This window comes from Pelobates fuscus, chromosome 5 (assembly GCF_036172605.1).
Source record: "Pelobates fuscus isolate aPelFus1 chromosome 5, aPelFus1.pri, whole genome shotgun sequence".
Taxonomy (NCBI): Eukaryota; Metazoa; Chordata; class Amphibia; order Anura; family Pelobatidae; genus Pelobates; species Pelobates fuscus.
In genome coordinates this window covers 147214358-147235785 of record NC_086321.1, presented here as the reverse complement: position 1 = coordinate 147235785, position 21428 = coordinate 147214358, and the positions used below count along the sequence as shown (strand labels likewise).

The following is a 21428-nucleotide window of genomic DNA, read 5'->3' as shown; positions in this document are numbered from 1 at the left end:
GGGCTGATTACTTGTCCAACACAACTGACTCCACACAAAAAACAAAAAAATGGCCGAAATATAAAATGCATCACAATATAATGAATCCCTCTTCACTCAAGGTGGGCTCAATGCCAACTGATTGCTAAGAGTGGGGCAAGCCTTTATATAGGCTTGCCTATGCTATGTCAGTTATTACATCACGTGGGAAAATTTCAAACCAATCAGAAACTCTGACAGGCACGTCTCAAGCAATAAAAGAAAAATAGAGAATAAGGTGTGCTGGCGCTTCTTTTAATGAATGTGTCCCATATGTGGGTGTAATAAAAGGTGTCTCCTCTATCAACTTTAATCAACATATCAACATATACACAATAAATCATAGTATTACACCCTTTAGTGAGCACATAAAATATATACTTATGTACAGGAACAGGATGAAAATATATCACAGATCTACAAAGAAATAGGAACAAGCAGACATAGTGTTTTCTGTATATAATAATAAAACAAAATAAAATGCAAACAATGCATAATAATCAGGCTCTACAGTGTAGACTCCAAGGTGCCTATTCAAGCTACGATTTCCAACCAGGTCAGGAACACAGGATACATCAGGGTAAAAATAATTTTTATTGACACTATAGTCACCCAGACCACTTCATCTCAATGAAGTTGGCAGGGGAGGAGAGGTCACCAGCGCCGAGGGAGCCCGGCGCTAGATAAAGGTAAGTGGCTGAAGGGGATTTAACCCCTTCAGCGCCAAGGGAGGGGGAGGACCCTGAGGGTGGGGGGGGGGGGGGGGAGCCTGAGCCTGAGGATGATATAAGCGAGTTTGTTTTGCTGACACTATAGTGATCCTTTAAGCAGTGGAAGACAAGCACCAACATTTTTTTTAAAAGTGTAAAATCAACACTGCTAAAAGTACTATGAACATGTCACAAAAGGGACTAGACATGTTTCGACTCCTCAAGGAGCCTTCCTCAGTGCGGATTGGTAAACGTCCTAAAGACCCCTTTTAAAAATTCACCGATCAGGCACACGTGTGTCATTTCCAGGGAGACATGACGCGTCATATTTAGTCACTCGCAGTATGTTCCATGTTGTCACGTTTAAACATTTGTTATGAAGGAACACAACTGCAGATTTCGTATAGTTGAATATTTATTAACGAAAGTAAAAGGTAAAGACTTTAATTCCAATTTACAGGTAGCTTTAAGTAGTAAACGATAACTGAAGTCCACAATTACAGGCACTGTAGCTTTAAGTAGTAAATGATAACTGAAGTCCACAGTTACAGGCACTGTAGCTTTAAGGAGTAAATGATAACTGAAGTCCACAGTTACAGGCACTGTAGCTTTAAGGAGTAAATGATAACTGAAGTCCACAGTTACAGGCACTGTAGCTTTAAGGAGTAAACGGTAGTAAATTGCAGACACTGAATCAATAAAGAGTCTCTTAGTAGAGTAAACGGTTTAGGTGATAAGTAATTACAATAGCTGTTCCATACTTTAACTGAAGCAAGACAGATGCAGATAACTGATATGAAGTATGAGTTGAAGTTAGCTGTAACGGGATTGTTTTTACCGTAGGACTTTTGGAGACAGGTAATAACAGCTTTTAGATGCAACTCTTATCACATTGGTTTTACTTAGCTTCCGGCACATAGAACACTGGTTCCCGAGATCTCCTCAGAGGCGTATGAAGAGTGTTTAATCTTTAGTCGTGGATGAGGAGAGGTGAAGGGAACTTTGCAGAGTCTTTCAGTCCGGTCTGGTAGCAGAGGCTTTCACCATGAAGTTGTAGCTGGGTTGTGAGTAAGGAACGTAGTTCAATAATCCAGCCTTGATCAGCTGGTGCAGTCAGATTAAATAGGCAGACCGTGTCATACAGGGGTGTGGCTAGGCTCCGTGGAACCAGGAAGTAAGAGGATACCATAGTTAAGGCATTACACATGTCCTGCATAATCTCCAAAGTGTCACTTCCTGTTTTGTGCAATACATATGTAATGTAAACAATAACATTCATCTTGGTTGTGGGCAAATAGCCCATAAATCAGAAGAAACCACAATTATCTATACAATACTGCAAACAATATTTGTGTTCTGGGCATTCTCATATGATATAGAATAAGATGGGTTGTAGAGATGTAGCTTTAGGAATAGTCGGTTGAGGTGTGCCGAAACCGACGTATGCTGTAGGCCGGTAAAAAGTGGGCTTACATAGAGGAAATATGAACAATGGGAGTGGAGGGTGGGGCTATTCGTCTGACCAACAAAGGTAAGTAAGGAAAGGGGGGAGTCCCTTTTATAGGTCTATAGCCCCTCCCACAACTTCAGGCCATGCCTTCCAATTTGTGTTCAGGGCATTCTCATATGATATAGAATAAGATGGGTTGTAGAGATGTAGCTTTAGGAATAGTCGGTTGAGATGTGCCGAAACCGACGTATGCTGTAGGCCGGTAAAAAGTGGGCAAAAAGACATATTAATGCAAAACATTATACAGGATCATAGTGCATTTGTTAACCATCAGGTAGACATTTTAATGAAAGCTTCCCAATTCCTGAATCGGCTGTGGTATGTAAGTCGCATAAGCCTATGATTCCCAGCGGCCCCGTGTCTTAACGTGTGCGGGGATGTCTTGGCTATAGGCCGTGGAGGCTGCTCCTATCCAAAAGGACTGCCCTGAGTAGTCGCTAGGGGTTAGTTCGAGCACGGTGAATGAGTAGGTGGACATAATGCATGAACTTACCTGTGGTAAGGACAGTATCGTGCAGTGACAGTAATGGTTCAGTGGTGCATATGGTGGCATGCCCAAGAACGTAACCAGTACCTTAACCGGGCACCCAGAATTGCTTGTAAGATAGTAGGTTATATGCACTGGCTCGCCCATCTGACTCGTGTGGCAAACAATATGTGGGTCGCACTAAACGTATCTTGAAGGTTAGATTTCTTGAACATTTGAATAACATCCGTAAGAGACTTGTCACCCACTCGGTTTTGGCCCATTGTAGTAATTGTCCCCATTTCTCTTTTACGGGGTTTAAATGTATGGGCATCGAACAAGTTCTTCCCTTTTGGCGTGGGGGTGATAGGGTTAAAAAGCTATCCCAGCCCCAGGGCATACCTAATGTTTTTATGTTTGTTTAGGCCTTTTGCCCATGTAAGTTGTTTTAGATGCCTCTATGATATTAATTTGCCAACTGACCCATTTTTAGCAACCATAGTCTACACTGATTAAGCCTATACAACCATAGAAATGTGCTACAGCATAGGCAGACAAGCGAGATATAACACCACCACGTCAATCAGCCTGGCAGGAGCATATCAGAATAATCTTATATGTACATTCTCATGCATAAGCCATGCTCTCCTCCTATGTCTCTACTCTACCTATTTCTCCATGACATGTGCATTATGCTAACGTATTCAAAACCAAACGTGAACCTAAACTACTGTTCTAGAGATCATATAAATATTATAAAAAATTTGCCTGTATATCAAATGCCATGACATGTAATACCAATGTTCACCTATTCTACCGGATGTCGCTGTTGTGGCGCACGCCGGCTGTTTGTTCATCCTGTGCACAACCAAAATAAAGAATAAAAAAAAAAAAAGCTATCCCAGAGGGAGACCTTCTGGATACACAGACTTCAAACCCTTGAAACTAGGGGTCTGATCTGGTGTGCTTCCTGGATTGAGTTCCTGTGGTATTTTTCTTTAGATAGGAGGGGTTTTTCTTGTTAAATTTTATTTTTCTTTCATTATTTATTATTCATTTTATTTTATTCTTATTCAATATTTTCATTTTTTTTATGTATTTATTTTTATTATAAGTATATTATTTCATCTATTTTTATTTTATTTATTTGTCTACCCATTTATTTATTTATTTATTTGGTTTTGTATGATTCTTTTTTTCTTTAGGGAGTCCCACCTGCTACCATCTTGTTGTAGGGTTTCACTTGTATATATATGTGTGGCTTCACAGTAGTGGATTTTATTGTACATTCTTATTTCTTTCGGCCGGTGTTTTATTTTTTTGTTTTATTTTTCATTTGTTCAGTTCAATGGTTAAACATCTAATAGGGATAGGGAGTAAAATTATAATCTGACATCTTTTGTCATGAATCCCTTTATTACCCTGTATAAATATCTATATGTATATAAAAAGAAAAATCAGTTTTTTTTCATATAGATGTGTGTGCTAATTAAATTGTAAATATTGAAAGAAGAAATACTTATCTTTTTTAGGGAACATTTCTATAAATAATTACTTTTCATTTCACAATTGACGTATGAGTCACTTTAAATTAGTTAATTTAGATTACACAGGACCAGCCTGAACGGACGCCACACATGCAAGCTCCTCCAAGCGACAGAGAAAAAACCCTAAATAAACCCAAAACGAACACCCAGACGGAACCCAAAACCCGCCAGTCACGTTCCCCAATATCCCACAAGGCGATAGATGCCTTTTTTTCAGCCAAAGGCCCAACCCGGACGAAAACATAAAACCGGGGCCTACCCCACGTTGTCCCTGCCAAGCCTGGAAGCACTCCTCCGGCAACAGGCGAACGACTACTCTCCCCAGGCACCACCGGAGGCCTCACCCCACACGCCAGCGATGGGTCGCCGCTCGCAAAAGACGGCAGTGGTGGAGCACAGAGACATCGGAACGATGTTCCAGAGGCCCATGCAGCTCCAATCCACACCCGCGGCAGGCCGCTGATACAAGGCCTGAAGCCCACACTAACTCTCACGAACAAGCAGGAGCAGAGGGGCCGATGGACACTCACCTGCAGCCGTCAGAAGCTCCCACAGACACCTCACCAACGACCAGGCAAGATCTAAAGGTACTACTGATGGACTTTCACAAAATACTAGCTGCCGAACTAGCTCCAATTAAAAATAGCATGAAGGCCATCACAGACCGGGTACAGGCCTCGGAGAGGGACATAGCAGAAGTCCAGACACAGATACATGAACTCCAGACCTCGGTCCAACAAATATGGTCTCACCAAAGGGCTGTCACCTCACATATCACAGCAATGGAAGATCGTCACCGCCGCACCAATGTTAAGATAAGGGGTGTCCCAACTGCAGTTACAGCAGATGAGCTCCCTCACTATGCCAGACGGTTGCTGACTTCCCTCTTGTCCCCTGCGGTAGCCAAAAAAATGATTCTTGAAGGAATCTACCGCCTACCAGGGCCCAGGGGGACACCGACAACGGCACCAAGAGATGTGATACTAAGGTGCTCTACAACACAAGATAAAATACTCATAATGTCATCTCTCAAGGGCAAAACTCCCCTGCAATTTGAGGAAGCCTCCCTGTCGTTTTACCAAGATCTCAGTAAAACTACCCTCCTGTGGCGAAAAACGTTCCAACCGGTGACCAGCCAGCTTCAATCAGCTAAAATAAGCTATAGATGGGGAGCAAACGGATCCCTGACGGTATCCAGGAACGATGGCGTACACACGCTCACCTCTATGGAAGACACTGCATCATTCCTAACGGCCCTGGGACTGGCACAGCTACCGGACACTATAAGACAAAGAGCCTGCACCTCAACGTCGACCTGGAACCCGGTGCATGCAACACCCTTCATCCCGAGAATGAGGAATGAGAGGACGGCAGAACCAGGAACAAGCACCAGTGAGGACCCAACATAAGACGACAGCCCGGCTGAAGACCAGCCAGCCACACCAGCCGGTCTCTAAGTTCACCTTGAGACTGTCTCAGGACATTATGTATATCCCATTGTTCTCCCAGTTACCCACCCCCACACACACACCCTATACCAAGGGCCGTGCAACTGTTTATTCACACCAATAATAGGGCACTGCAGATACATAGGCAACCACACCTAAGGTTGGGGACATCACCAGCGCTCTACCCCCCATAACGGGGAATAGCAGCACCCCACCACATTCACACATGTGGCAACCGCCAAACTTCTCCCACACTCACCACCCCCCCGCAGCTCCCATGGTCAGGAGCCACTACATTAGGCGTACTTTATATACCCAACACCCCCACGGGACTCACACAACTTACGCCTTGTACCGAAGAGGCTACAAAACACGCTACACCACAAGCCCATAAGCTGCACGAACAAACCATAGGACCCTCTACGAACAACCACAGCACACCGACTCTCACCCATAGATCAGCTAATACACCACCCACACACAAACACCTCAGAACAGAGTGATGACACAATAGCGATCAAGGCTTACACAAACATGTTAAAAAAAAAAAAATAGTGCGAGAAAGTACTGTGACCCTGCTCAAACGCAAATTGTCTAAGTTCCTCTTACCGAATGCTGTAACGACCATACTTCGCACTGAAAAATAAAGAATTAAAAAAAAAATTTAGATTACACAGTTGTGTGGGTCATTGATCCACACATTGATATGATGTATATGCAATAATGTGTGAGTTTTAATAATTCATTTAGGTTATGGGACATGTCAGGTTACATGCCTTAATCTGGAGTTGATTGATTCATTATAAATACACCACTTGTGGGATTTTATATTAAAAATATTTTATTTTTTTCATATATTGACAGGGTGTTTATATAAGATTTAAATGACTGTGATTTATTATTATTGTTTTCTTTAAGTATTATATACGATATCACAGTCCTCCATTTGGGATATTAATGTTTTTTCTTCATATAGATAAGCACAATGTCACTCTGTTATTCTGCTAATTAATAGCCATTCAAAAGGATTCTATGCACTTCCGTTTTTTTGCCATTATGGATGTGACACGCAAGTGGAACGCATCTGGAACGCATCCGAAACGCGGAAGTAAGAGAATGTACATACTTCCGGTTCCGGTTTCCCTGCATGCGCCCAATTTGATTGAAGAAAAACGCTGAAAGTGCTATCAGCTGAGAGGAGTTGCCCTCGTACCAATGGAGATCCTGATGACTGAAAACACCCACAGTATTGACCAATTGGACATAGGGACTAGCCCTATTTAAAGGGATTGTATTAAGGGGGGAGTAGGATGTGTTATTTTACAATCTGTTATATTGTATTTGATTTTATTACTATTGTGGTCCCCGAAGAAGTTCCTATTGGAACGAAACGCGTTGGGGCTATTGCTGCATTCTTATTTTTTATATTTATGGTGTTTTTCACCTTTTAAACAAATATAATTAGATTTTGACCATCATGTACTTGGAGTCCCGTGTACCATTGACTATCTCGATGACAAGGGGATTACTAGCCCCCCATACCATCAGGGGAGGCACCTTGTGAGCGCTTATTTCTACGCTATCTCGTGAGTGCATTTATTAGCAGCGCAAGATCCATTGTGCATACTGGATTACACTATTGTGTTTTTATATGTTCTCTCTATAGATTATACAGCCGTATCCCGATTCTGTTTGTGGTTTTTTGTACTTTGTAAAGGTCGTTTGTTGTGGATAACGATCTCGGGAGGCTACACATTAATTGAAGCGAAGTAATTTGCACTACTTTTTATTGATATTGTGGTGTTTAAATCTGTTTCTTTAGGAAGGGACCGGACATAGTAGTCTGTGTGTTTTAGAAGATAAGAGGTCAACAGTTTATAGATGTTGGCCGCTGATAGTGAGTTATTTTTTTTGGCCTGAGAAAGCCGTTAAAAGCTAGATAGCTAGCAGTTTTGATAACTACATTGGTGCGTGGCTCGGAAGGTGCATGGTCGAGTGGTTCTGACATGGTTTGAACATTGTATGTCTATGGCCAGTATTTAGTTTTAGCGGGAACGTCCACTTGGCTATGTCTCTAAGTAAGGTATGGATGGGGTAGGAGGATAGGAACCCTTGTTGTTTGGGAAGGAGAAATACATATAGTGTTGAATGCCCGTGAGATAAAGTTTAACTGTGTTGTGCGAGAATTTATAACTTAAGGTGGCAAAAAGAGGTGAAGGCCATACGTGGTGAAACCTCAAACCAGCTAAGTGATGGTCCGACATGAAATGTATTGTATAAGTGGAAAACCCTGTAGCAAGCGTGTTGAGTGCTGGTGGACAAGGCCAGTTTAGTCAGAGCCCGGCTATGTTGGCGAGGTTCATGTAATTCATGACATAGACCATAATTGACCCCCCTGCCATAGCGGCTGTCACGGCAGCTGCCACAATAGTTTACCATTACGTGTGGTTAAGAAAGTCCACCATATGTGTAGCTCTGCTGTGGCTTGGTTGTCTAGGGACCGCCCCTGATCATCATGCGGGAGTGTGGAAAAAGCAACGTGGTCTGAGATGAAAGCACGGCCTGCGGTATGATGCGCATGGCAAAATTTAAGGAACCTGGTAGGGATTGTAGTTCCATGCGGTTGCAAGTACCAAGCAGGAGGTGGTAATTGGTGTTGTTGCGACTGTTCCTATTTCTCTCGTGGTAACTTGTTGGCATGGATGCAGAGTCATGTTGTATGCCCAGGAATGTAACGATAGTGTCTGGGTCTTCTGTGACCATAGGGAATACTGGGACACCCAAGTGTTCAGACACTTCCTTGAAGCTTCTAGAGGGAAAGGCGTTCCCGTTGACCAACAAGAAATCATCTCGGGAGTGTATGACTGTGGGGCATCTGGATATGTTTTTTTATAATACTTTATTTTTGTAGTGCAGATAAACACAGCATTTCAAACACGCGCCACAACAGTGTATTTCAAGTTTCTTTCAAGGTAGACAGTGGCATGATATTTTGCACAAATTTTATATTAAACAGATTAACTAAACAGTTGATTGGTCCAAGCAAGATAAAATTAAGTAATGATGCTGGTCGCTCAGCTAGGTCGCCTATGCTTCACGTACACCATGTTATGTTTTAACTGTACACTTTTTTAAGTTTTGTTGAGAGAAAGCGTTTCTACCAGTAAGGCATTTGAGTATTGGCACATTTTTTTTTTTTTTTTTTAATTCTTTATTTTTGGTCGTGACATGCAGTGAAATGGTTCTCAGACGTTGCAATGACACGGCTTTCGCAGAAGCCCACAGTAGCAGAGGAAAAGGAAACAGAAAACAGGCATTTAGGCAGTTTACAATGTGGCTTACGCAGAAGCCAGGACATTTACATGGTGGGACAGTCTCATACTAGTATATTTATAAGTGCATAATTGGTTCGCCCCCTGTGTTGAGGAGGAGACCGCTGTGCCGGTCACGACACCCACAGGCATCTCGGTCGGCCGCCCTGCGGGGGCCTTTGTAGAGGCCTCACTGCCAAATCGCACTGTTGCTTATGGGTTCAGTCATGACATCTGCCAAGAGCCTCATTGCATATAGTATTTCTGTGGCTATTTCAGTGGTCACTGCAACATGCTATATGGTCAACGTTGAAATTTTAAAACATTAAATCTGCGAAACTATGTGGTGAAGTTGAAACACCTAGCAAGATTTGAGGAGGGAGGAGAAGAAGCAGAGGAAGGAGGAAAAAGAAACGAAAGGGGGAAAGGGATATAAGGCAGAGGAGGGGGGGGGGATATACCCCCTGTCGGGAGACGGCACAGGCTGGCGGGGGTGGGGAGTACGGGCTTATGGGTCAATGTAGACTTCCCATGGTTCCCAGACCTTGATGAAGTGGGAGTACGTGTCTCTCACCTGAGCCGTGAGCTTATCCATGAGAAACGCTTCCTTGATGTTACCTATGACTCTGTCCAAGGGTGGTGTGTCTGTTTGGAGCCACGTTTGCGCCAGAGCGCGTCTGGCCGCCAAGTTAATCTTGTTCACTAGCTTCTGTTCCCTGGGTGGGAGACTGTCGATGGGTTTGGCTAGTAAACACGTCCAGGGGTCTGGCCTAATCGGTCGGTTAAGTACGTCAGTCAGGAGTGTAGCTACCTGCTCCCAATAGAGGGCAGCTTTCGGGCACGACCACCACATGTGGAGGTAAGTACCTTTGGCACCACATCCTCTCCAGCAGACATCTGAGGGCGTTTTCCCCATCCTGTGTAACTTCACTGGGGTGGTATACCACCTCAGGAGTGTTTTATAGCACTGTTCCTGGTGAGCAACACAGATTGAGGATTTGGCCGCTGCCTCCCATATGTCCTGCCAGTCCCCACTGTCAAGAGTCTGTTGGAGTTCCGCCTCCCATTGTAGTATATAGGAGGGTGTGTGGGAGTCGTTTGTGGGTGCGCTTAATTGCTCGTAAAGGCGGGTAATGAGGCCGGCACGTGGTGCATCAGACAGGCGTAACGCTTCAAAGAAAGTGGGTTTGGCCCTGGCCGCTACCGCTATTTCAGGTTTCCTGGCAAAGTCCCTAAGCTGAAGGTAGCGAAAGTAGTCTTTGTTAGCTAGTGGGGCCCTCATTTTTAGGTTGTCGAAGGTGTGAAAGGAACCGCCCTGGAACAGATGACAGTAGCGCTCAACACCCGTGTTCTCAAGGCCTCGAAAGTCTCGAGGGGTCATACCTGGCGGGAATGCTTTGTTACGGAGATAGGGTGTCAATGGAGAGATCGGGTGCGCGAGGGCATATTTGTGGGCAGTAGCGTTCCAAACCCGAATCGAATTGAGGATGGCGGGGCAGGAGGTGCCAATCTCTGGACGGTCGGGCTTCGGGACCCACAGCCAATACTGGGGGAGATCAGTACCCATAAAGTGCGTTTCTAGGTCAACCCATCTGTGTGTGTCGGGTGGGGAGTGCCATTCAATTATTTGCGCTAGATGGGCAGCTAGGTAGTACAGGTGAAGGTTTGGGAGTCCCAGTCCCCCCTTGCCTCTCGGGGTGTATAGTGTATGCCTCGCTACTCTGTGCCTCTTCCCCGCCCAGATGAAGTTGTCTATTGCGGTTTGTAGGGGTGTAAGATCATTTTTAGTCACAGCGACAGGCAACGCTTGAAAGATGAAAAGGAGGCGTGGGAGGAGATTCATTTTGATGGCATGTAGCCTACCCAACCATGAGATGGGCTTATCATGCCATTTATCTAGGTCCCGCCGTAGCACCGCAATGATTCTCTGGTGGTTTTCCTTATAGAGGTCCTCGTAAGCCGGCGTTAGCCTGACCCCCAAATATTTAATGGGTTGTGTGCTAATCTTTAAGGCTATCACCTGCTGCAGCCATTGGATGTCCGCCTCTGTCATCCCTATTGGCATGCCGACCGACTTGTCAATATTGATTTTGTATCCAGATACCTGGTGATATCCGTCGAGAATCTCAAGTACCCGAGGAATGGTGGTTTTAGGGTTTGTTATTGTGAGTAAAATGTCGTCGGCATACGCCGATATTTTGAATTCTTCGGTGGCCACCCGCACCCCCCGGATCTCCGGGTCCGTGCGAACGAGATGTAGTAGGGGCTCCAGTGCTAAGATAAAGAGGAGGGGGGAGAGGGGGCAGCCCTGGCGGGTACTGTTCCTTATATATCTGTGCTCTCGGGGAGGCATAGAGTGCCTTAGTCGCTTTTATGAATGTGGCAGGGAGGTGCATTGCCTCTAGTAGAGCAAACATATAGGGCCATTGTATCCTGTCGAACGCCTTCTCTGCGTCCAGGGAAAGGACCAGAGAAGGCGCTTGCGTTTTGCCCGCCCACCACACTATGTCTACCGCCCGTCTAGTATTGCCATAAAGTTGTCGGTTGGGGACAAAACCCACTTGGTCCGCATGGACCAGTTTGGGGAGTATGAGGTTAAGTCTAGTGGCCAATATCTTCGCATATACTTTAAGATCAAAATTTATGAGGGAGATGGGGCGATAGTTTGCCACGTTCGTGGCATCTCTGTCAGGCTTGGGGATCAGGACTACATCTGCTGTGGCTAAGTCGGCGTTGGGCAGGTCACTTTCTGTCCAGGTCTTGTACATCGCGGCTAGGCGAGGGACTAATTGCTCTCTAAAGGCTTTGTAGTAGGAGCCGTCGAACCCATCTGGGCCCGGGGCTTTCCCTCCTTTAAGGGCTGTGATTGCCCCGTCTATTTCGTCAGTATCTATAGGTGCGCCTAAGGGTGCGGTGCTATGTGTCGGTAGGAGCGGGAGGTTGGCTTTTTGCCGAAACTCTGCTATCTGAGCTACGTGGGTTGCGTTTTCAAAAGTAAGGGCCGGGGAGTGATTGTACAGTTGGGTATAGAATTTGGTGAATTCTTCACCAATGTCCTTAGGGCTGTTGAGAATACGTCCCTGTGCGTCTTTAATGGCTGAGATATTCGATATCGTACGCTTAGGTCTAAGGGCTCGCGCTAATAATGTGTCCATTTTATTTGATTTTTCGTAGAAAAAACGCTTAGTGCGGACCATCTCTCTGCTAACATCATCTAGCATAAGCTCCCTAAGTTGGCGCCTGATGTCTGTTAATTCCCCAATCGTGAGTGGGGTGGGCCCTTGTTTGTTTCTCATTTCGGCCCTGCGCAGGAGGCTTTGTAGCTCAGCTAGCTTCTCAAGTTTCTTTTTTTTAAAGTGTGTGGCCATCTTAATTAGCAAACCCCGTATTACAGGTTTGTGGGCCGCCCACAGTGTGGTGGGGGAGACGTCAGGGGTATTATTTTCCTGGAAATAACGAGTGATCTCTGTTTGTAGTGTCTCTTTGGTTTGTGGGTGTCTGAGTAACGAGGCATTTAGCCTCCATTTCCATGGGGCGTGCGGGCCTAGTAGTTTGATGTTTATGTCAATGTCAGCATGGTCAGACCATGAGATGAGGTGTATGTTAGAGGTTGTGATCCATGACATGGCTAAGGGGTTGACCAGGAACATGTCTATACGGGAGTATGTTGCATGTACCGCCGAATAGAAGGTATAGTCCCGCACACTCGGGTGTTGGAGCCTCCATGGGTCCAGCAGGCCCGTGTGTTGGAGAAAAGTATGTAAGAGTTTGTCCTGACCTCCCCTATTTTGAGACCTAGGCAAGCGAAGGCCTCCCCCTCTGTCTAGTGCTGGACACGGCGTGGCATTTAGGTCACCCCCCAGTATTAGCAGACCTTTAGGAAGGCCCATGATCAAGGTTTCTAAGTCAGTCCAGAATTCCCTACTGGCAGTATTGGGGGCAAATACATTCACTAGGTGGTAAGTATTGGAGTGAAGCGTGCCCGAAAGGACCACGTACCGGCCCTCGCCGTCCTCATAGGTTTGGGTTACATTGAACGGGCAGTTTTTATGAATCAGTATCTCTACCCCATTCCTCTTACACAGTGCCCTCGAGGCGTATGCCTTGTTGTACACATGGTTAGTGAGTCGTAACCCCGATGTGCGTGACAAGTGGGTTTCTTGGACATATGCGATGTCAGTTTTTTGCCGTCTGAGTTCGCGGAAGAGGAGGAGTATTGGCACATTTTTAAGCATAGAGACAAACCTACAGTGTATCTGTGAGTTATAAACAGGCTTGGGTTGCCACATTAGTAAGTGCTAGCTAGAGAGACAATACATGGTAAGCATGTGCCTAGCAATAGTTAACAGCACGAGTTTTAGCAATATCAGAGTAGGTTCAATATAGTGAAACAATCTTTATAAGGGTGTCGGAAGTGTAAAAATCAGGAATATTTTCTGCTTTTTCGTACATTCTATAACAGGAATATGGCGTGAAAAAAATAAAGAAAAAAAAAACTTGCACAAATATATATATTTTAAAACTCATGCTATATAGCCTTTTAAAACTACTTAACATAGCCAAACGATTAAGCCTATCTACCATTGTATGGGGTGGACATGTGTTAGTTGCCCAATATATAAACATGCCACGGTTTAATAGTAGTCTAAACATTAAGATTACCAGTGCGTTAAGTATACAAGCTTATACAGTATGCGTTATCATCGGAAAAATACTAAACTTAAAACAAAGGTTAACATATGCTGCATTAACTAGCCCTTTTAGTGTGTGGGTGCTTCTCCCCGCTTGCCATCAGGTGAGTGTGAGAGGCCGAAAGCGGAACCAAGTGGGATTGTTGTCATGCTATAGAGTCTGATGTATGAGCATTGGGTGTGAATCATACGGAAAATCATATGGAAACAATAGGCCAGTACCAGTCTCTGATAGGGTAGGGAGGTTATCCCACAATGTCCCGTTCAGCCAACTCCCGCCAGTGGTATATCACAGTCTCGGTTAAGGGGCCGAGTGCGTCTCGGTCTCTGTCGGCGCTGGTGCTCGGGAGGTTCCCTCTGTCTTGTTGGAGTGCCTCCGTTGGTCCAGCTGGACGATGTCGCTATTTTGGGACTCGTGGCTCGCTTTTTCCACTGCCGATCATGTGTTGCTGTGTTCTCGCTGGGTCTGTTGCTGGGTATTGCCTGTTTACGTGCGAAGCTTGAGTAGTCTAACTTGGTCGCTTTCTTTGCCCTGTTGGTCGGTGTCAGGCTGCCTCTGCGTTCATTGGGTCTCCCCAAGCTTTTCTTCAGGGCGACACCCCTGCGGCACCAGCCTTTCAGACGCCTGGGGCTTGTAATAGCCTTTACTTTCCGCTTTGCGGTCACCCGCTGTGGGCTTGGTCGCTTGCCCTTTGCCTGGGTCTCCAGGTGGGGAGGTCGCATAAGTCGCATAAGTGCCTCCAGCTTCTCCCAAAAGGAATTGAAAATCGCGGCCAGTCGGAGCTCTGTGTCCGCTGGGATGTGGGAGGCCTCCCAGTCCGCCGCCATCTTGGAGGCATCATGTGCTGGGTTGCCCCTCTGTGTTGCAGGCTCGGCCTTATGGTAGGACTTCGCTGGGCTGCCCCTGTTGTCCAGGGGGGACCGGGATATCCCCCGCCGGTCCATAGGGGGGGTATGTGTCAAGGGGTCCGTGCGCGTCTTTGCTGTCGCAGCTTCGCGTAGGCCCCAGTGGCTCGTGAGGTTTCCCGGGGAGCGTATGTCTCGTTTTTGGGGTCGTTGGATTCCCCCGGGTTTCCCCTGCCTGCATCGTGCCGTTTTGCGGTATTTGCACCGATTTGTGGGGTGTTTATCCACAAAACAGTCGCTTGGAGTCGGGAGCTCTTTTGTTGTGCGTCTTTCCCGCTCGGCGGTTAGGCTCCGCCCCCCTTGTTGTGTGTTTTGTTACTGTGTCTGACTGTTTTATTTTCACATATACGTTAGCAGTTTGCAGAGGGATTTTTTTGCATCATATAGCACCTTTCTGTATAAGCTCCAGTTCCGAGGTCAGCTTGCATCAGGTCCTATACACGAACTGCTCCCTCATGATGCCCAATATCAGGAAGGTGAGTAATCCCCATCTGGATATGTTTAACCACAACTAGCAAAGAGTTCAACGAATATATTGAAGATTGTGGGCTGCTCTTGATCCAAAGTTAAGCGGGAGAAGAAATATTAACTGCTGCCCATAAATGCCCTGTAAGTGCCAGTGTAGGGTGGATGGTGGCAGTCTGAAATGCGTTTGTGATATCAGTGTAACTTAACCAGGCTTCCCTCCTGCTTGAATGATAGCTGTAATGGTATGAACAATGGTGGCATACTGTAATGAAAACTCCTTGGAGGGTATGAGGGAGTTGAGACTTGGGGTAGCCGAGGCGTGAGGTGCAGATAAATCTATGATCAGTTACAGTGTGAGGGAAGATTCCCTGTGACAATCCCAATGGGATTGCGCCATGCTGTAAATGGTGTAGATCGGAGAGGCCCAGGTAGAAATCTTTCTGCCATTTCTTGGGCCATGAGTGTAATGCCAGCTGTTGGATGCTGCTGTGATGACTGCAAGTTAGGGCTAGATTCACCCAAAAGTATCTGGCAATACCTGTACGGAAGGCCTTTAAAATCGGAGATTAGGAAATCAACTAAATGTCTGGAAGGGTGATGAGTCAGAAACTACTGGAAATGCATAATGTTTACAGACGTGAAGTAAGGTTCAGGGTTCATTTATTGGGACACATGTTTTTTGCATGTGCCCTGACATATTGAGAACATATCTGCAACAGTCTGCATGCACTGAAACTACATGTGCCAACATGGAAATTGTTGCAAATCTTGGATTTGCCAAACAGAATGAGACGACCCAATTTGTCTCTGGTAGTTCTCTACGTACTACCAGAGGTGCTAGAGCCTGGAGCCTGAAGCGTGATCGTCCGCTGTGTTGGGACAAAATTGTCGTGTGGGACTAGCAACATCTTCTCCAAGTGAAAGTGTGTTGACTCTAGCTGGAGTGTTAGGTAGAGAGAAATCCTTACCACCTGCTTGATACATACTAAAAAACATGTAGATAGCCATTATTATATGAACACACAGTGTGCTAGTACTGGCTTGCTAGCTAAAGCCGCATGGCGAAACAATTAATCCTTTGTTTGGTGACAGGTGAGGCCCTGCTAGTTGCCAAGTGGCTTGAGAGGCTCTATCTATGCAATGGCGCGAGGGGATTTTTGTGGCCACCAAACGTAGTGGCAGGATGTTGGCCTCTCGGTGACTGTAACCAGAAAAAGGGGAAGGGAGTGACAGGTGAGGCTCTCTCTATATACCATGCGAGGCGAAGTGCTCCGTCCCAATGTTTATTGTATGGTTGTAATGCCCCTGTTTGAAGGAAATTAACTTGTCGGGAGTGTTATATCATGTGTGATATGGAATACAACTGTACCCCGAAACATGAGTGTAGTGAACCATGACTGGCAGCTGAATAACCTAATATGTGATAATACATAATTGGAAGGACTTATATTTTAAGAGTGCAAACATGCAAATATTCCGTATTAGACTCTGGAATCCTGCATAGTGCTTTAAATAGTATGTGCAGTCTTGGGTAAATGTATGCGTATTGTCAGTAAATGTAACTAAATGCCTATGTAGGCAGGTATGATTATATCATAGCAAGCATGAGTTTTAAGGACGTGTTATTGTGTAATAATTATAGTGGGAATGTTATGAGGGGAATAACCATATGTCTGAAAAGCCTGTAGTATACAGTTTGACAGATAGGAGTCAGTATAAAAGCAAAAATGCTGTAGTTAGTTTGTTTGCTTATGAAGTGAAATAAAGTCTGAGAAGCCTGTAGTATACCGAATGAACGATAGGGGTCAGTGTGTAGGTGAAAAATGCAGTGGTTCGTTGATTTGTACATGAAATGCGATAATGTCTAAGAAGCCTGTAGTACACCAAAAGACCGGTAGGGGTCAGTGTGTAGGCAAAAATGCAGTGGTTCGTTGATTTGTACATGAAATGCGATAATGTCTAAGAAGCCTGTAGTACACCAAAAAGACCGGTGGGGGTCAGTGTGTAGGCGAAAAATTGTATTTCGTTTGTAGTTTTAACCAAACAGATTTTGACATGAACAGCTAGGTGAGTATAAGGTAACGAAATAACCGTGCAAAACGAAAGGAAACCGTAAAGTGAGGACCCGTGCTGTGCTGAACGCCGTGGGAACTAATCCTGGCGTGACAGGTGGGTCAGCTTACGGTTTGAGAGTCCCTGAGACACCAAATGCAATGCTGACCGGAGAGAAAGCCACTGGATTAACGGAAAGCCCTGCTGCAGGATTCCTGGACACAGCTTGGAGCAGGAGACCTCATGGAGCAAAGGTGAAACCAAAATGGCGTCTTGTATGACCTGGAAGTGGAAGTGGATCTCATGCAAATGCTAACCTCAAACAGTCTATTCGTCTGACCAACAAAGATAAGTAGGAAAAGATGGGGAGTCCCTTTTATAGGTCTATAGTCCCTCCCACAACTTCAGGCCATGCCTTCCAATATATGAAAAGACATACAATAGGGAAATAACAAATGTAGCTATAAATGACATTCTCTCTATACACCTTAAAATCAACACATATAGGGATAATTCACAAAGTACTCGTAATATTATATGTTTTAAAAGAAACCCTAAATAAAATGGAGAGATAAAAATAAACAATATACCAATCATGACACACATAAGAAAAGTGAAATTCAAATGACGTGTTGGTGGCTGTATATATATAAATTGTGATTTACATGGTTATTCACTAAAGGATTGTCAGGAATTTAAGGTGAATGTGAAATGTAATGCCAAAGTAGCTAAACAGGAAGCATAGTTGACTTTTTACAGTTCTGCTATTTTGGCCTTAAATTTGAAATTAATTTAGAATTCCCCAAAAGTCTCTCTTTAGTGAATAACACTGTTGTTGTCAAAGGTCCAATTGAGTGCTTTATTGTTGCTGGGAGCATAAATGGGCCTTGTGGACAGCCTTGCTATAAATTTCAACTTACGCTGGCACTTTCTCACTTTTTATAGTTCATCAACTTGAAACAAAACAATATATTTCCATTATTATATTTCCATATATTTCCAGTTTGTTAAAGGGACACTATAGTCACCTAAACAGCTTTAGCCTAATGAAGCAGTTTTGGTGTGTAGATCATGCTTCTCGGGTTTCACTGCTTAATTCACTGCCATTTAGGAGTTAAATCACTTTGTTTCTGTTTATGCAACCCTAGCCACACCTCCCCTGGCCCTGATTGACAGAGCCTGCATGAAAAAAAAACCTGGTTTCACTTTCAATCAGATGTAATTTACCTTAAACAATTGTATCTATTTCTCTGTAAATTGCACTTTAATCACATACAGGAGGCTCTTGCAGGGTCTAGCCAGCTATTAACATAGCAGGGGATTTAACTTTTTTAAACAAAGTGATTTAACTTTTAAATGGCAGATAATTGAGCAGTGAGACTGCAGGGACATGATTTGTACACCAAACTGCTTCATTAAGCTAAAGTTGTATTGGTGACTATAGTGTCCCTTTAACTCTTATTATATTTGCACATATGACATCCGTTAAAAGAAAACATATGAAGACATATAAAGCATACTAACAGTTAACAGGCAATGGTACGCGTGAATACACACATACTTATTTGCTCTAAATAAGCATGAATATACAAGTGGTTAGATCTCTGGCAGACTCAGAAGTGTGGGTGGAATGAATAACTGATACAGTACATTCTCATCCGTACCCGCAGGGTATAGAACATCATTCAGCCGTTGTTACCTTGTTGGGTTCATCAACCTGTCTAACAGTTTTTGTCTATAAAATGCAAAAAAAGCAAGCACTGATCTAACTTAATGGCATTCTGTATTTTGTGTATGTATTTAATATTGATGTAGACCAATTTCTTTAGTTTTGTAGAACATTAGATATGTCATTATCTCCTCCTGGATTTTGCTGTCAGAATATATAATTTTGAATCTTCTCTTTGAGGAACCTTATCAACATGTTTCCACCGAGCAGTCTGTTTCAACCCATGGTTCATACTCTAAAAGAGGACTATGTCCACCTAGAGCTCTGCATTGTTTGTAATTATGTTTTTAATAATATCTAGGTGTGTGAAATGATGTGTCTTGTAATCTGTCTGCTATCAGAGTAGTGGTTTGGTGATACCCAAACAGGTGTAAATTTTCCAAAAACGTTTTTTAAAAAAAAAAAGAAAAATAAATGTAATTGTTATCTTTTCTTTTAGGTGCATATACTGGAAGGTCCTACATATGATATTATTCCTCAACTGAAAAAGAAATATGAAGTGGATACTCTAGATTTTGTGTTTATTGATCACTGGAAGGACAAATACAAACCAGATACCCAGCTTCTGGAAGTAAGTATGGATATATAAGATCGATGGCTATGTATTCATCATATAAATTTATGTTTTGTATCCTGGAATTAAAAAAGAATGGATCAACCTTCTTTTACATTTCGAAAAAAAAATGTTCTAGCACCTTGAGATCTAGTAGGCTAGTGATGGCTTAACTTCGATAGTTAGATTTTAATATAGGCTGAAAAAAAATAACTCAACAGTATAGGCAGCAGAAAGATGAAGCCCATACATGGTGCTTGGTCACTTGACCACATATTTTGCAGGCAACTCTTATCATGTCATTCTTGCTCTCCTTCTAATTAACAATTTATATGCGAATTTGACAGCTAGTTGCGTTAAAAATTACAATTGTAAACGCAGATTTAAAATGCCTTGCCAGCTGCTCTTGTGAGAAGTACAGCAGGTTCCACGTCTGCCAGGTAAGTCTGCTTATGAGACGAAGGAACAAGGATAGTAGAGAAAGACAGGAACCGTACTGGCGACCAAGAGATTATGTAAATATTCTGGCAGCAGGAAGATTGAAAAAGGCACCAATTTTGCATACTGTTATCCTTAATTTGATTCACAACCTCCAGCTGACAGTTTGCCATTGATTGCAAGAAGGAAAAATTGTGGAACTTAGCGAGCCTTCATTGGTGTTACAGCACAGTTGAATATGTTACTACTTTATACACAAATGTATCAGAATTTGCCATTAAAAACAAATGAATAAATGTACCTCGTGCAAAGTATGTTTTCCCATATGTTGTTTTATCCAGATATAGTTCGTTTTGGAGGTATGATGCTCAAATTAATACATGAGGGGAAACGTGTACATTTTTAACATGTTTTTATTTTTTTGTCCCTGCAGAAATGTAACTTACTGAGAAAAGGTTCTGTCATACTGGCTGACAATGTCATTATTCCCGGAGCTCCAGATTTTGTTGAATATGTTAGAAACTGTGGCCGATATGATTGTACCAATTATCCGTCAATGTTAGAGTATATGAATGAAGAGGATGCACTAGAAAAGGCTGTGTTCAGAGGCTAGAAGTCATTTTAATCATGTTAACACACTGTTCTATTACTGACAATTAGATTGCAGCCATGACTATTACAGTGGCTGTTAGTTAATGTGTAAATTGGCCGCTTTCTACTCACACTGTTCATTTCTCAAATTCTCATGTAACAGAGATACAGGAAATGGAAAGTCTGTATAAACAGGAATATAACCCATAGTTAACCCGTATTAAAGGGGTGCTTCAAATAAAACTTACCCTGTTTATTTATTTATTATTTTTTTTTTTTTTATTTTGCATACATTTTTTAAGGCACAAGAAAAGTATAACATTTTTTTAGTATACATACTCTGCCAATATCTCTATAGTAACTGAATTCATAAAGATCTTACCATTGTATGTGAAAAGCTGCATAAAACATTATTAGAGTTTTTAAATAAATTTCCCTATTTTTCCATCTTGTTTATTTCTGCCATTATTTAGAATGGTATTTCTTTTCAAATAGTCATCCTTTAATTCTTGTTTTAAATAAATATGTTAGCTGGACCTTGTGTCACAGGCTATCCAAGGAATTTTAAAATAAATGCGAACATGTTACAACACATTCTTAATCCTGGCCATGGGCTACAGGTTAACTGTGTGACTGTACCTGCAATACCACATAATGGGTTTAGCCTAAAACAGGTACCTGCCATTCTACATTCCTTATGTTAGTTTTATTAAAACGTGTGATTAGTATGGGCTGCAGCAATCGAGTGGCCGACCCAGGGTTTGAAAATGTTTGGTTGTGTGGAAAGTGAAATAGTTAGTAAACATCTGTAGAAAAATATATTAATGTACTGTTTGTAGAAAAAATATTGTTCAACCTAATTTTCCTTGAACTGAGAAAAATGCATTCAATTTCTCCATTTATATTCTGCAACTTGTCCTGTTGTCTGTATTCAAATTATGAACTTGTGAAGACAGAAACCACAATAAAAGTCTTTATATTTAAAATCTT

The 21428-nt window shown here is 43.3% G+C and overlaps 1 protein-coding gene across 4 annotated transcripts in view; it reads left to right on the top strand.

Annotated features, from left to right (window-relative positions):
* LOC134610981 (catechol O-methyltransferase-like) overlaps positions 1–20718 on the top strand; it is a 73265-nt gene extending 52547 nt beyond the window's left edge. For all 4 annotated transcript variants that reach the window (XM_063454438.1, XM_063454439.1, XM_063454436.1 and 1 more), the window contains exons 4-5: positions 19296–19427; positions 20281–20718. In XM_063454438.1, coding sequence (XP_063310508.1) covers positions 19296–19427; positions 20281–20460 — 312 coding nt within the window. In that variant the 3' untranslated portion in view covers positions 20461–20718. The remainder of the gene's footprint in view (positions 1–19295; positions 19428–20280) is intronic.
* The last annotated feature ends 710 nt before the right edge of the window (positions 20719–21428 follow it).